Source organism: Apodemus sylvaticus, chromosome 5 (assembly GCF_947179515.1).
Source record: "Apodemus sylvaticus chromosome 5, mApoSyl1.1, whole genome shotgun sequence".
NCBI lineage: Eukaryota > Metazoa > Chordata > Mammalia > Rodentia > Muridae > Apodemus > Apodemus sylvaticus.
Window position 1 is genome coordinate 38,361,037 of NC_067476.1, and position 14,993 is coordinate 38,376,029.

Consider the following 14,993-nt stretch of genomic DNA (forward strand, 5'->3'; position numbering starts at 1 on the left):
TCCCAGCCACTGGTGGGAAAAACAAGCAGAGATGTCTGTATATACACTTAAAAGTGAGGGGGCCCGAGGAATAGAATGCCAGCTAAAAGAACGGGGGTTGGAGACTAATGTCAGATTCAAGCTATAAGCGGGCGGGCCCCATAGATTCCCAGACTCCTAGGCTCCTTACCTGCCCCGCCCCGAGTCCCCGAAAAGCAAACTCAATTTTCAAGTGTCTTGTGTCTCTACTACTCCCAAATAATTAGATTGGAAAGGTCTTTTCTTATACATCCAAAAAAGAAGACAAAGAAAGAAGAAGAAGAAGAAGAAGAAGAAGAAGAAGAAGAAGAAGAAGAAGAATCACCATTTGACTTGAAAACAGTTTATTTAATTTATACAAATAACTACTAAATACAAAAAGTAGATTAAAACAAAATAGTTATTTTTTTTTTCTGGCAGAGTTTAAATGCACGTAATGGATAATTCCGAAGAAGATGCATTTTCCCCCCCACAGCGTTTGGGACTAAAATTCTACTGAAATCTTTGCTTCTAAATCAGTAATATATTGGGTGGTGTTGCATGGGTAATGACTAAATACGTTCTGCATACGAACTGAAAAGAAAGTTACAGTCTACACACATAAAAAAAAATGTGAAGCACTTAAAATGTGAATTTAACTGATAATAAAAGAAAATGTCCATTTCAGAGTCGGGTGTTAAAAACATTTTGGTAATAAAATCATAAGACCACATAAAAATAAGCTTTAACATATGCACAAGGCAGTTTTGTTTTTAAAAAAAAACCGCTAAGTGCACCAGTAATAAATAATTTGCAAAGTTGTGTCTAAACAATTCCTAATGTTCGCATCGTTGTAAACATCAGCACGTGTGTAAAATGCAGCAAAGTCCAACGTTACATTTTGTTTTGCCAGATTGAATTCCTATTGTCCAGAGACAGGCCAGTGGAGTACGCAGCCAATGTTTTGGCAAGTTGGGTCTTTAAGATTAAGGGCAACAGTGCAAGTAAGGAATGCACAGAATTCCTAGTGCAACAAAGAAGAGCAGGTGCAGCCAATATTGCTGATTACGAATTCACCACCTCCTTGAGTTTCCCGTGGGGAGTGTCTAGGAGACCCGGGAAAGATGTGCAGAGAGCCACTGTCTTAAAGCCCAGATCGCCTGCAGGCTCTCTCTGGGTTCCTCCACTTCCCACCCCCTTGCAACCAGACCTGCCCACCATCAGTCTTTGTGGTGTGAACAGTTCATCGAGGGCTCAAGTCACAGTTTTTGAGCGAGGTTAGGGTGGTTTCAGTGTCTCTCCCTGAACACGGCTGGGAAGAGACATCTGCTTCTGTCAAAGCAGCCATTTCGGGAAGGGGACAGGTGGATTCTGTTCTGACAACCAGTCAGGCCAGCATTAGGTCCCAGCTGGACAATGACAGCATTGACTCTCCTTCTTGACACCGGTGACAAGGTCAACAGTCAGTTTTTAATTTGTCTAGGGAATTATCGATTTTGGTCAAAGTCTTTTTGATACGTAGAGCTGTGAGTCTTGCGGAGGGGTTCTGATACCAGCACTCTTTCATCAGCTTCGCCAGAGAAGTTAATGTCTGCGGAGAGAAAAGAAAGATCACACAAACTGGCCAAGCTGGACCCACTTTGGGTCTTCTGGCTGCTAAAAGTCATTTTATTAACTATCTTTCTTCTTCACCATTTTATGTAAAGTCCTAGAGCCCATTCGCGTAGGCTTTGGAAGTGGCGTGATTCTTGAAGAAGCACAGTCTAGCAGCTGTTACTAATGAACAGCAGTATTCACATGAAGTGCCCATGTGAGACCAGGGTCGAGAGCGTTATTCAGAGATATGAGTCAATTTGCAAACTATCACTCCTAGGGATCTTAGGTATGCTACCAGCAGTAGTTGAGGATGCCCAGTGCTGAGCTTTTAGAATCTCCAGGAAGCAGTGATAGTCAAGTGTTAATCACCGCCACCCCACGTCTCTTGGCTTACACATGCAGTTGCAGCTTTAGGGCAATGAGTCATCTCATGCCTGACACTGGTCACACATGGACACTCATGTGAATTCTGTCACTCATTAGCAACACCTACCGGACTGTGCTTCTTCAAGAATTACGCCACTTTCCAAACCTACTCGATTAGGCTCTAGGAGCTTACTTAAAACTGTGAAGGAGAAAAATAGATGTACAGCCCATATCATACAGATCCCCTAACATAAGTTCCGGGAGGAACTTAAGAGTAAGCTAACAAACGCTGAGATGAACCCTAAAACTAACAACCTGGTGTTCTTACCGGGTCTGAGAACCATCTGTTAGGTATGTTTGGCCTCTGTTGATCCACACAAACAACTTTCCTCATATCTTCAAAACTTGGGTCATTGGGGACAACGTCATAGAATGGTGGCTTGTAATCTTCCACTATACCTGTGTACAAGATGAGAATGACATGAGCTAGGGTTTCCCTGCTGTTTGTCAGGGGTTAGACAGAAGAAAGTACGGTCATCTTGCTCCTATGTCAAGGCAGCTTTGGAAACTACAGGCAGGTCCTAAAATAAGTTGAGAACTACACAAAAAATTACTCTGCAGGAAATATGCCCTACATCAGAAGACATACAATTCTCTTGTGCAATCATAAGTACTAACAAACTACTCCAACAGCTCTATAAAGAGCTCACAACTGTCTCTACCTTCAGTATCAGAGAATCCCACACCTTCTTCTGACTTCCATAGGCATCAGGGACACACATGTAGGTAAAATACTCATACACATAAAATAAAATAAATATTTCTTTAAAAAAAATTACCTGCAAATATCTAAACTAAAGAAATCAAGTCAATCACCAAAATTACCTTTTTGTTATGAAATTATATGGTCAAAAAATAAAAAAATCCTCATTGCTTTAAAACAATCCCTCCCATGAAGGACCCACAGATAATATAATCTGAGGTCCTCATTTCCCTAGCCACTCCCTCTACATGCGGCCCTGCCTTCAACTACCAGGCACAACCGTCCATCTGGTGGCTCCTGCACTTATTATCCGTACCTGTCTATTAACAGCGAACTTCACAAATCAATTTAAAACTTAGCCACGTGGAATTAGCAAAGTGACCCATCCTCAAAACCAGGGAAATCATCAACAATGCGGTCAGTGACTAACTCGACTGCCAGCCCTTTTCTCTCTTGCATGCAACTTAACTTCTATTCCTAGACACACAGCAGGCTGTTGTAGAGGCCAGAAGGAGGCTGTGAGTAAAAGGTATAATTAAGCTTTTTCCATTCTTGCAAGCCCCCTAAAAGCCTCAATCCCCTTTTCTTTTGTCACAGAGATTAGTGAGAATCCCTTCACACCCATTTCACATAACTGCAAACCACTTATTCAGAAGCTCAGGGATGGGCAGCATCTGTTCTACTACAGAGTTTCGAAACCTCACAAATTCAGTTTATTTTTAAAACTGAAAGTTAGTCTAAATTGTATCTTAAAAATTCTAGTTGATACTTTGTTAATTCTAAACAACATAGCCACCCATTGTATAACTGCAACTGAGTTGTGGATCCTGATTAAAACCCTTTTGGGGGAGGGGGGACAAATACCAATAGCTTTTAAGCTCACAAAAGGCAGCTGCTACACTGTCTCAGAATCACACCTACCTCTCTTGTAAGGATGCCTGAACGTATTCAAACAAAAATATCTTCGCTCCACAGGACTTGGAAAAACCATCCCAAACACAACTGCTCAAGGTAAAACAGAGCTGGGCTGCTTACATTCACAGGGAACAGAAAGCAAGGAAGCAAGGGGACATTCACCCCCATCTCTCCATTAGTCCATGGGGACGTACATCAGAGGTTGGCTTAATTCTTTTAATATATAGCATAATCACCAGCTATTTGGAGATAACTTACTTGTTCATAGCGCCAAAAAGGTCATATGCGTAAGAGCAGTAACACGAAGTTAGACTTTTTCTCTAACCCCTACACACACACACACACATACACACACACACACACAATCAAACATAGGTGAATATTTAAAAGCACAAGATATAGCAAACCCAACAATTCACACTGCCATATAAAACCTAGTACCCTTGTGTTTCTATTTCTTTCATTTTGACCTTATTAAATAATGTCATGTGTGAACAAAAGGAATCTACGTTTTCAAACAAAACAGCATCAAATTCACTGTGCATGGAAAACCAAGCCATGCCTCTCTTTCTCCCCCCACTGGCCCCAGCTCACTGCTTCCATCTGACTCTGCCTAAGCCCCTCAAAAAATTTAATTAAAAAATACTCTGGGATTAAATTGCAGTGTCCTTTTGTTGAAAACTCACGTTGGTAAAGAAAAGCCTTATTTATTATTGGCCCAAAGTACTTTGTATCTATTAGGAGTGGAACACCTTGTTAAATGCTGAGGAAAATCACCATCTGGCAGAAGGTAGCACAAGTATCTTTTTGCCCTAGATAATATAAATCTTGGACAAATTCACAACTGCTGTTTGTCTGTTAGTGTATCTGTGTGCACACGTATGTGCATGCGGGGTGCATTTGTAGTGAGCTACAAGCCAACTCAGGTATCATTACTTGGGAGCTATCTACTTTGTTTTGCTTTGCTTTGCTTTGTTTTGAGACGGGGGTCTCTCATTGACCTGAAACTTGACCAGTAGAGGAGGCTGACTTAATAGCAAGCTCCAAAGACCTTCCTGTCTCTGCCTCCCAGCATTGGGATTACAAGCTAGTACCATTGTTCTCAGCTTCTCTACATAGCTTCCTGGGATCGAAGCCACATGCTCGCGCAAGCACCGAACTCTCTCCCCAACTCCCTCAACCCTTTCTCATTCCTCTATTTACTTTCACTTGCAAGTGGGGGATTCTCTTAGGTTTTTGTGTTCGCTCCTACATTGATTCGACTGTCACTTGATGCCATAACCTGTGTATTAGAGATTGAGTCCAGCAGGAGGGACACAGAAAAGAAAAGAGATATGGTATTGGTGATGAACCACAAAATAAAGGGAAAGACAGATGAAAGGAGAATTATCAAGTAATATTAGGGACAGGAGTGATGGGACCGAGCTCAAGAGAAGAGATAGCATGTGGTTTCCTAAGTAGTTTCTAGAGACTGGGTGTGGTAGAGGCAAAAAAGTTTCAGAACTCAGAGCATGGCAGCAGGCAAAGATTAGTAATGTGTGAGGCAGAGCAGCAACTAGGAAAAGAAAAACCTGGGAGAGGGTGTTTTCCAGGTTGAAGGGGTTGACCAAGCAAGGAGAAGAATGACAAAGTGCCTCTCATACTGGAGGGAAACTGGTGCATGTGAAAGAAAGGAGAGGGGAAAGATTAGGGTTGTGTGTAAGCCATGTATTCAGGGTATGCAATGAAAACGTTGTATACCCTGCAAGAGATTACTTACAACTGCTCCTCAACTTCTGCCTGTATGTGACACTCTGGTTGGTCAAGCCCCCACCCCACCCCACCCCCACCACCCCCACCCCCGCAAAAAGTGAACTGTAAGTCCTACAGATAGCACTGGATATCCTTGGCAAAGTATGAGCCAGCAGAGAGAATACCAAACATTGAGGAAAGCAACTAAGAATATGAATGAGTCTTTAGTCCCAGCACTCTGGAGGCAGAGGCAGGCCAATCTGAGACTTTGAGACCAGTTGGGTCTGCATAGCTGTCAGGGCGACATAGGGAGAAGCTGTCTCAAAACAAACGAATGATGAGAACAGATATACACAATACTTCAAGCGCCCTAGGAGTAGTACAAAGAATGGTAAGATCAATGATAACGATCCGAGCCAACGAGAAGAGGAACCCAGAGAAGAGGTGACCCTAGAAAGCGCTCAGGGAAAGAGCATCCAGCATTAGTCTTCCCACCCAGGGGCCACTGATGACTCAAAGGGACACAGGAAAGAGACTTGAGCGATTATTCATAACTTCTTCCCCCACAGCTTTGGGCATGTGTAATTAATTCATATAATTGGTGTTTGCATGTTGTTACCCCACCCCCGTGGGTGCACATGTCTAATGGAAAGTTTCTGTTCTTTGGGGTGAATCTACCTCTCCCAGCATCTTTAACTCTGATCCGCTGCATGGCTCTCTCTGAGCAAGGCCCTCAGCTATCTTGTCATCGTTTTCCAAATCTTTAAAATGTTTATCACGAAGCTCATGTGCAAATCACCAACAATGCCTATCATACACACTCTAGAAAGTACTAAGTACACTGTCTAGAAACAAGAGCTCCCCAGAGATTCTGTCACAGAGGCCTCAGACCACACACACACACACACACACACAGAGAGAGAGAGAGAGAGAGAGAGAGAGAGAGAGAGAGAGAGAGAGAGAGAGAGAGAGATTAGTACATAGTTCATATGGGTCTCATAGCCAGTTCTAGGTCAGTCAGGGATACCAGTCTGAGAAGAGAGAGAGGGGAGGCGGAGGGGGAAGGGGGAGGGAGAGGGGAAAGAGAAAGAGGAGAGAGGGCAGAGAGGGAGGAAAGAAGGAAGGAAGGAGGGAAGGGAGGGAGGGAGGAAGGGAGGGAGGGAGGAAGGGAGGGAGGGAAGAAGGGAGGGAGGGATAGTTTCCCAGTTAAGAGTTACATACCCTACTCACAAGAGGGAGGATGAGAAGGGAGAGTGGAGAGGGAGACGGAGACAGAGAGGGAGAGGGAGAGGGAGACAATCCAAGAATATGAAAAAAAAAATTACATGACACGGGTAGAAGCTGCATTTGGATAAGCAGACGCATCATGAAGGAGTGTCTATATGGATGAATCTTGGTGCGGTGGGGTCCACAGCAAGACAGTCAGTATTTCAGCTACTTAATCTAGCATGTCTCATAGCACAATATCAAAATACTTTAATATTATGGCACACATAAAAGATGGCCAGGACATAAATGGATATGGTTGGTCATACGAGAAGGATGTCACCCATCCTCCCTACAACATAAGCAAGGAAGCCATGTTGGGTTCCAAAGCTCTGGGCATCTCTCATTGTGGTTAAGGGACTGTGGTCCTGAGCCATGGAGACAGAGGATCAGGAACCCACAGTCAACTGTCCTGAAGGCAGTTGGAGGGAACACAGCTCTGTGCAATGCTAGGGAAGGGAAGGCTGTGCTATGTCATGCCCCCACCACTGATCTTTACTGTCCCGTGTGACATATGGAACCATATGCATCAAAGTCCACACCCAGTTTCACGGAGGGAAGAAGCAAAAGCCCAGAGCCTGTAATAAGGTACTGTGTAGCTAGGCATAGCTAAAATAATATCTTAGATCGTCAGAGGGCAAGAAGGCAGTCTAGGCTAGCTTCAGGGCTGCTCCCCAGTTACACACCCCACTCACAAACCCAGGCACCCAAGCACAAGGGTGTTGGAGCATCCCAGAACTGTGGTGGCCTCTTGAGAAGAGGGGCTGTGTACTAAAGGCAGGGACTGTTACAAAGTTAAAGACACAGATATTTGTCTTAGAGGAAAGTCAGAAGGACGCCAAACCAAAAGCTTCTCATAAAGTTCTGATGACTTCCTGTTATTTCAGCATGAGGCCAACTGACAGTCCTCCTCTGCTTAGTATCTCCAAATTGGGGACATGAAATTCCAGGAGATCACAGGAACAAAAATAATCCTCCCCCCAACCTCGCCTCCACGTTCCTCTCCCCAATCACTTCCCTAAAGGTTAAAATAAACAACTGAATAAAAACTTTCAGATTTCTTGAATGACTCTGAACCTTTTCGCTATGCCGATTCATCTGTTCAGACCTTAGAACTCACTGAGGCAGTGAATTCACATCGTGAAGCATGCCGGACAACCCGCGTTGTCATGGCTCCCGTACACGAGCCATTGTGCTTAGGAACAGAAACACATGCGGCTCCCTGGCATACTCAAGGATTCATTAGAAGAGGCTTCCCAAAGTATGTGTGCCAAACATACGTTTACTCTAACAAGTGTTTCCTACTCCCCACCCCATGAGAGGCACAGCTTGGCCAGCAAGGATGATTTTTTTTTTTTTTCCTGTGATACAATAGGGTTTTGGCACACTGGAACATGGATTTTTATCACAAACTAGTTAAAGTGGGAGAAATGAGAGTGCTCCTCCAGAGGGAAATGGGGAACTACACGTAACACGGGGCATGGGGGAAGAGGTGGACAGTGAGAGGTGGGAAGAGTCAAAGATCTAGAAGCTCTTGGAAACCTATTTCCAATGGAAAAGAACCAAAAAATAATAGACAGTGTGCTCCTTACACAGTAGGCAAATTATAGCTGCTTTATTCACATGATCTCATTTAACCATCGTGACCTTTTCAAGTTGGTACTACTATTGATATTCTTTCAATAGTGAAACAAATCTAAATAATAGTGCCACAGAGAGCCTGGGTTTTTGTTTTGTTTTGTTTTTTTCGCTCGTTTTAGGGGATTGGGGTTTTTGTTCATTTGTTTGTTTGTTTATTCTCCTGTCCCAGCAGGCCTAGAACCAGAGGTACAGAACTCTGGGGAATCCACCTGCACTGACTTCTGTGTTCCACGCCTGAGAACCCTGGCTCCTGACATGGAAAAACAGATACTCAATAGCAGGAAGCTATGAAGCCAGCAGATGCCACAGAGACACAGCGCTTTGCCCCCTACAGATGCTCGGATATACAGACCGCAGATGCTTGCTGGCGCCGCTTTAGCTACCGTCTCAGGATGCCTCTACTCAACTGTGCATCCTCAAAAACCTGGACATCAAATTCTCCAACGTAGCAGCCCCTAATCCAGAATTCTCGGGCTGAATTAACTAACTGCTAATCTAAGCCACCCCCTGCCTTTAGTTCATACAGAGGCTCAGGCAGGAAAGGTGGGAACACCCCATCCTTTCCTAAAAATTCCAGACCCTCGATGTCAAAGTAACAGTACCAGTAAATCCCAATGATACTACTGAGAAATTCTTGACCAGGAAAATGAACTGAAGTCTCATTTCCTGTACAGACACAGCAAGAGCTTTATTACTAGTAGAAAATAAATGTAAAATTCTAATAAAAGTACGAAATATGACATATTTTTTATGCTCATGGTTCACTTGAGGATCACACTGCACCAAGAGAACTATCTGGTCATCAATTTCTATAATAGACCCAGAAACTCAAAGGATATATAATTATAATAACCTTCTTAATGTGAGATGTTCATATATTTAAATGAGGTACATTTTATACACAATAATTTCAAAAAATATATATTATTTTAATGACAGCTCTTAAAGGTGGTAAGAAAGTGAAATAGGTACATCGCACCCTGGGGTGAAGGAAATACTGTAAATTAGGACAACCCTTATGGAAAGCAATTTGGCACTGTGTGCCAAGCCATAAAAACATCCATATTCTGACCTATTAAGTCTACTTCTTTTAAGATGAGTAATTAAATTCCCCAAGTGAAAAGTTCTGTGCACAAAAAATGTCTACTACGGGCGTCAAACGGGAGATGCGGGATGTCTGACGATCTGGGAATGGTGACATTAATAAAAGATCATGTGATCATTTAAAACAAGAGCAGAGATTAACATTAAGAGTCACAAGAAAGACAGTCACTAAGTTTCAGCAGCGTGGTCAGGGAACAGGAAACTCCAGGAGTGTGCTAGGAAGACACCACTTCTCCTACTGTTCTTTCTTCTTGCTTTTCCTGTCTGGGACTAGTAGTAGTTGAAACCGGCTTTCCAGAAGCACTGATTAGTTTCAAGTCTGAGTTTAGACAAACTCATCTGTGATTGTGTGTGTGTGTGTGTGTGTGTGTGTGAACATTCATGGGATAAGAGGAAGTAGAAAAAGAGAACAAGATCACCTTAGCCACTGTGAGAAAGCAAGACTTACTTTAAAATGAGAGACAAGATACCCTTATCTCCCCTTTAAAAAAAAATCTAAATCACATCATAGAACAGAAGCTCAACCCACGGCATCTTAGGAAATAGCTAGACGCCTAAACCATGATGCACAGAAGAGACCAATAAATCACAAAAACAACCAAAACATTCTACCATCCACGGCTGTTTTTTTCTCCTCTCCCAAAAATAACCTTAATCACAGGATCTAAGCAAGCAAACTAACATTTGTTTGGCTGAATTTTAAGCAGATGACTCTAACTTCAAACTGACTACTATTAATCACAGTTGATCTTTCAAGCCGTTTGGGTTGATGCCCGTGACATGGACACAGGGCACATCTGTGACACATTCTTACAAAGTCCACAGCACATGTTCCAGTCTAGCAGCCTGCTTGGCTCTGGGCTGCTCCCCCCAAACCTAGAAACTAGCTCCTGTGCTGGTCCACGGACACCAGTTTCCTCTTCATAGGGGAGACTCCATCACATGTTGGATGGCTTCTGTTGGCACTGATCCTGTAAATGTTCTTGTTGGGATAATCCAAGCAGAGTCAGATATTTCCCTCGGTTCTCGGGCAGGCACAAATGGCTCAGGAATGGGGAGAGAAGGAAGTCCGTATGCAATCTCAGACAAAGTTCAGAACTTTATAAACCAGCTAGGCAATCCCTCTGTCGCAAACCAGTCTCAAGCGCTTCAGTGGCACCAATTGAAAGGCAGTGGATTGAGAAACAATTACCAGAAAATGTCCATGGCTCCATTAAAATAGAACTGTCAAGTTATGGCTCATGGATGTCTACTCTGAAACACTTGCCTTGATGACTACTGTAGAGGGTGTGTTCAAAGCAGACACACCAAAGTCACAGAAAACCCTTTTATGAAGAGGTACCCACTTCAGCTATTGAAACCGTAGCAAATTACTAACTCCATTTCCTCCCCAGGACCTCTTTTATTTTTTTTTTTTTTTAAGATTTATTTATTTTGTATATACCATTCTGCTTGCATATATGCCCGCAGGCCAGAAGAGGGCACCAGATCTCATTGTAGATGGTTATGAACCACCATGTGGTTGCTGGGAATAGAACTCAGGACCTCTGGGGGGAGCAGCCAGCTTTCAACCTCTGAACCATCTCTCCAGCCTCCCCAGAGTCTCTTAATCTCTAGCCATGTTAATCACAAAGATTTTAATTACTCTACAAGTCTCAGTCCTTGGAAAAAAACAATCCGTGGCTGGTAGACGTGGCACAGATGTTAGATTTCATGTCTTTTTTTCTAGAAGACTTCAGATCTGGGATTCCAGTAGTTCCTAAGCTTTTCAAAGAGTCTTAAAAAAATGAACAAAAATTTAAACATTTTCTTCTCTTTTCAAGGGATAGCTTTAGAGCTATATTTTCTAGATATACAAAGTTATCCAAGTTAATTCAAGGGATTCTGCTACAGAAGTCACTCTGGGTTCTTAGATCTGCCTAAATAAGAACTGGTGGTCTCTAAATCAATGCAAAGGTTCATTATGTGAGGTTCACTCAAGTACCTCGTGGACAGACATGAGGGAGGGCTAGCTTTGGGTGGCACAGGCTAAAAACAGTGGCAAACAGTCCATGCCTTTAATAGGAGTACTTGTGAGTATAGAGAGTCAGATCTCTGTGAGTTCCAGGCTAATGTGACCTGCAAATGAGTCCCCGCCTCCAAAAAAGAAGTAAGGGAGGAGATGGGGGCGGGGCTGGGTGAAAACTGCTTTCCTACTGGCTAAGACAATACCATTTCATAAAATCACTCAATCGGATCAATAACAGCTACCCAGCCATGGTTCTTGAACTTAAATTTGACCCATTCAAGAAGTACTGAGTGTGGAAACCAAATGTGGAAGCGGACTTTTCTCAGTAATCCAGTAAGAAGAAGAAAAGAATTCTTCTGCAACAGCAGGATGCTTCAGTGAGAACCGGGCATTCCTCTGAAGTTCAGTCTAGCTTATGGAGAAACAGAAAGCGAAGGACAGAAGAAGAAAGCTAGAGCAGGGGAGGAAATAAGGAGCAAGAAACCCAAACAAAATCTGAGAGAAAAAAATAGTTCTTCAGTTGTCACTTCCTCTCATGCATTTCGGATAGAATGCCATCACACACTTAACCCGCTGTAAGTCCGGCAAGTATGATATGATTCAGGGAACACAACGCAACTTCCAGATTCCCGTGTGCCTTTTGACCATGCAGCGTCAAGAGACCGTGGACAAAGATAACATCGGGCACTTACCATTGCTCACCATCCGCCTGGCCACTTCCCACAGAACAAGGCCAAAGGCCCAAATATCGACCCTCTTGTAAGAATCAAAGCAATCCACTTGGATGGTTTCATCCAGCACTTCCGGAGCCATGTAACGCTTGGTCCCCACACGGGGTTGTTTCCCACATCAAGCTGATTTGTGCTCTGGGAATGCATGACTGCCAGGCCTAAAGGGAAAAAGACAACAGAGTGTGTTTACAGTCTTTCTCCCACAGGGCAGCTGATGGAATTTAAAACAACCCCGATCCAAAGCGCCCTCTGGTGGTAAGTGCGTCACTGCCGGTACACCTCGACCGTCCTGAATATCCCCAGGATTACTCGGGGACTTTGGGAGCCAGAGCAGGATCAAGGACTAATTTCAGGCAGATTATGAAGCCATCAAGTCAATATATGAAGCTCTACAAGTTAAAGGTTTTCATAAATGGCAGACCAAAATACTAAAGCACGGTTATGTTTGAAGGGCATGGAAAAACAGGCTCGCACACATTACATGTGAACTTCAATGTGGCTTAAAAAAAATCAGCAAATTAAACTCTCAAAGTCCACCACTTCTCCAACTTGTCTCCTAACACAAATTTTTGGGAGCGTGAGACCAAAAACCTGAGGCAACTTATTGTTCCAAAAAAGAGTGAGCTGGGCTAGGTTCCGCCGTATCCCCAAAGGGACAGAGAAGGCAATCAGGCTGATTGAAGCCATCATGGGAACAGACAGCAATAGGCTGAACCCTGACTCAGCGTGCAGCTCTCTCGTTAAATGGTTCCAAAGCACTTAAACCATGGCTCATTTCTGAATTCCTCAGTCAATTAGGGAGACCTGCCCGTCCCCCCGCTAGCCACCAGGGAAAGACAGATTTGTGCATGGCTTATTTGAGGATGGAATTATTTATTGATGCATAAATAGACCATCTTAAAATGATTGCGATAACACTCAATATCATGAGAAGTGCCAAACAGCCCTGCAAACTGTGAGATCTAAAGACGCCTCAGAAATCCCTCCAATTTATCTGTAGTGAATGAATTCTTCAGGTGGGAGTTTTGAACACGTGACTCTGTACAAGGCCAGAGAACATATGCCATCCTAACCTCCACATTGAGAAAAGATTTTATCAACTGCCTTCATCTAAAGCAGGCTGGTTCCTCTTTTTCTGATTTGGCCGTTGTGAACACTTTCCTAATCATATATATGCTCTCCGCCATCCCTAGAACGTCACTCAAAACATCAGAACACTGCTGGACAGGTCCAGTTGCATGACAGACACAGTCATGGCGGCTGGATACAGGTTGGGGCTAGACTAATAAAGTATGACAGAGTGACCACGTGCATCTTTAAAACCAGGACACAAAAGGAAGCCTGAAAGTTTCCTGATTGTTTTCTCCTTTGGCTCAGTCCTTATGCTAAGATGCCAGAATATCCCCCCCCCCCCCCCCCCCCCCCCCCCCCCCCCCCCGTGGAGGAGCCTACGAGCAGGCCACTGAGGCTTGCAGCCAAGAACCACATCAGAACTGGCTGTGCTGGCTACAGCCAAGGTTTCAGATGGTTAGGACCCGACCAGCAGCTCATCAGTGTGCACCTGAAATCCCAGCACTTAGGAGGCAGAGGCAGGAGAATTTCTACAAATTTTAAGATGACCAAGTTCCAGGTCCGTTAGGCCTGAATAATGAGACAATATCTCAAAACAAACAAACAAACAAAACCACCTTAAGATGCTAGGTGCTAAGTTTTACAGAGAATCCCTGACCTAGTATAGAGTAATTATCACAATAAAGAAAAAATGCAGTGTATAAACCTTGACTGAATTGTTATTTGGGAAAGCAAAAGCATAATTGTTCATTATGGTGGCACACACTCAAGGGCTGAGGCCGGTGAATTCCAGACTGGGCACAAAGTAGGCTCCAAGCCAGTCTGGCTACATAGTAAGACTTCAGTGATGTCTAGATGTGGCTTTGGAAAAAAATATACTTTGATATGGGGGGATATGTGTTGAGATATTTAGTAATAAAATATTATGCCTCACACATTCCAAAATGAATAAAAATATACAACCACAGAAGGACAATGTGACAAACTTTTCAAATTTCAATCTAGGAGCCATTGTAATATTTCCTCAAACCTTTTATGTGATGTTTCCTCTTCTATGCAAGCGAAGTTTTATTTTTAAATTTTTTATATTTTTATTTTTAAAAAGAAAAAAAACATTTAGTTAAAGATGTGTGTGCCTAAATGTTTTATAACAAAATGTTAGAAAGATCAACCACATGTAGTCCTTTTATCAGCCCCAGATAACATATACTTAATTTCTGGGTAAACCATGAAAAATTATATGTCACTTAAAGCTGTAAAAGGGCTGTTTCCTATGCAACATTACCAGTCTCCTGCAGTAACTAGGTAGCACCAGTTTGTATAGCAACTAATGTATCTAATTGGAAGGCTTCATGCCTAAGAAATGTAGCTGAATCATTAACTAGCTGGACTTACCAGCAAAATCCCCCATCTCCCTTCTCACCCAGCCCCATAAACCACAGCCAAGAACTGCCCTGTTACACTGTAACAGCAGCTCTTTTACACCTGAGTCCTTTCATCTGAGATCATTCTAGCACTGCCCAAATCCTACCATAACCCTGTGGGCCGGGGCATGGTTGTTGCTGACTTACATGAGTAACTATCGTGTACTCTATTATGATGCAGGCACCAGTAATGTAGACATTCAGAGCACAGCATTAAACACTGGAGCCCTCCTTGGCTAAGACCTTTCGACCCCTGGACAGAGTGTAAGTAGTGTCAGCCTTTGAGTCAGGTAAACACATAAGTAAGAAAAGAAGAGAAGAGGAAAGAAAAGAAAAGAAAAGAAAGGAAAGGAAAATGTAAAAACGCAGCGTAAATGGCA

The 14,993-nt window shown here is 43.2% G+C and overlaps 1 protein-coding gene across 1 annotated transcript in view; it reads right to left on the reverse strand.

Annotated features, from left to right (window-relative positions):
* Positions 1–345: 345 nt before the first annotated feature.
* The window catches only part of Acvr1 (activin A receptor type 1), a 67,707-nt gene continuing 53,059 nt past the window's right edge, over positions 346–14,993 (reverse strand). The window contains 4 exon segments of the mRNA XM_052182506.1: positions 346–1,588; positions 2,288–2,418; positions 12,080–12,220; positions 12,223–12,276. Coding sequence (XP_052038466.1) covers positions 1,454–1,588; positions 2,288–2,418; positions 12,080–12,220; positions 12,223–12,276 — 461 coding nt within the window. The 3' untranslated portion in view covers positions 346–1,453.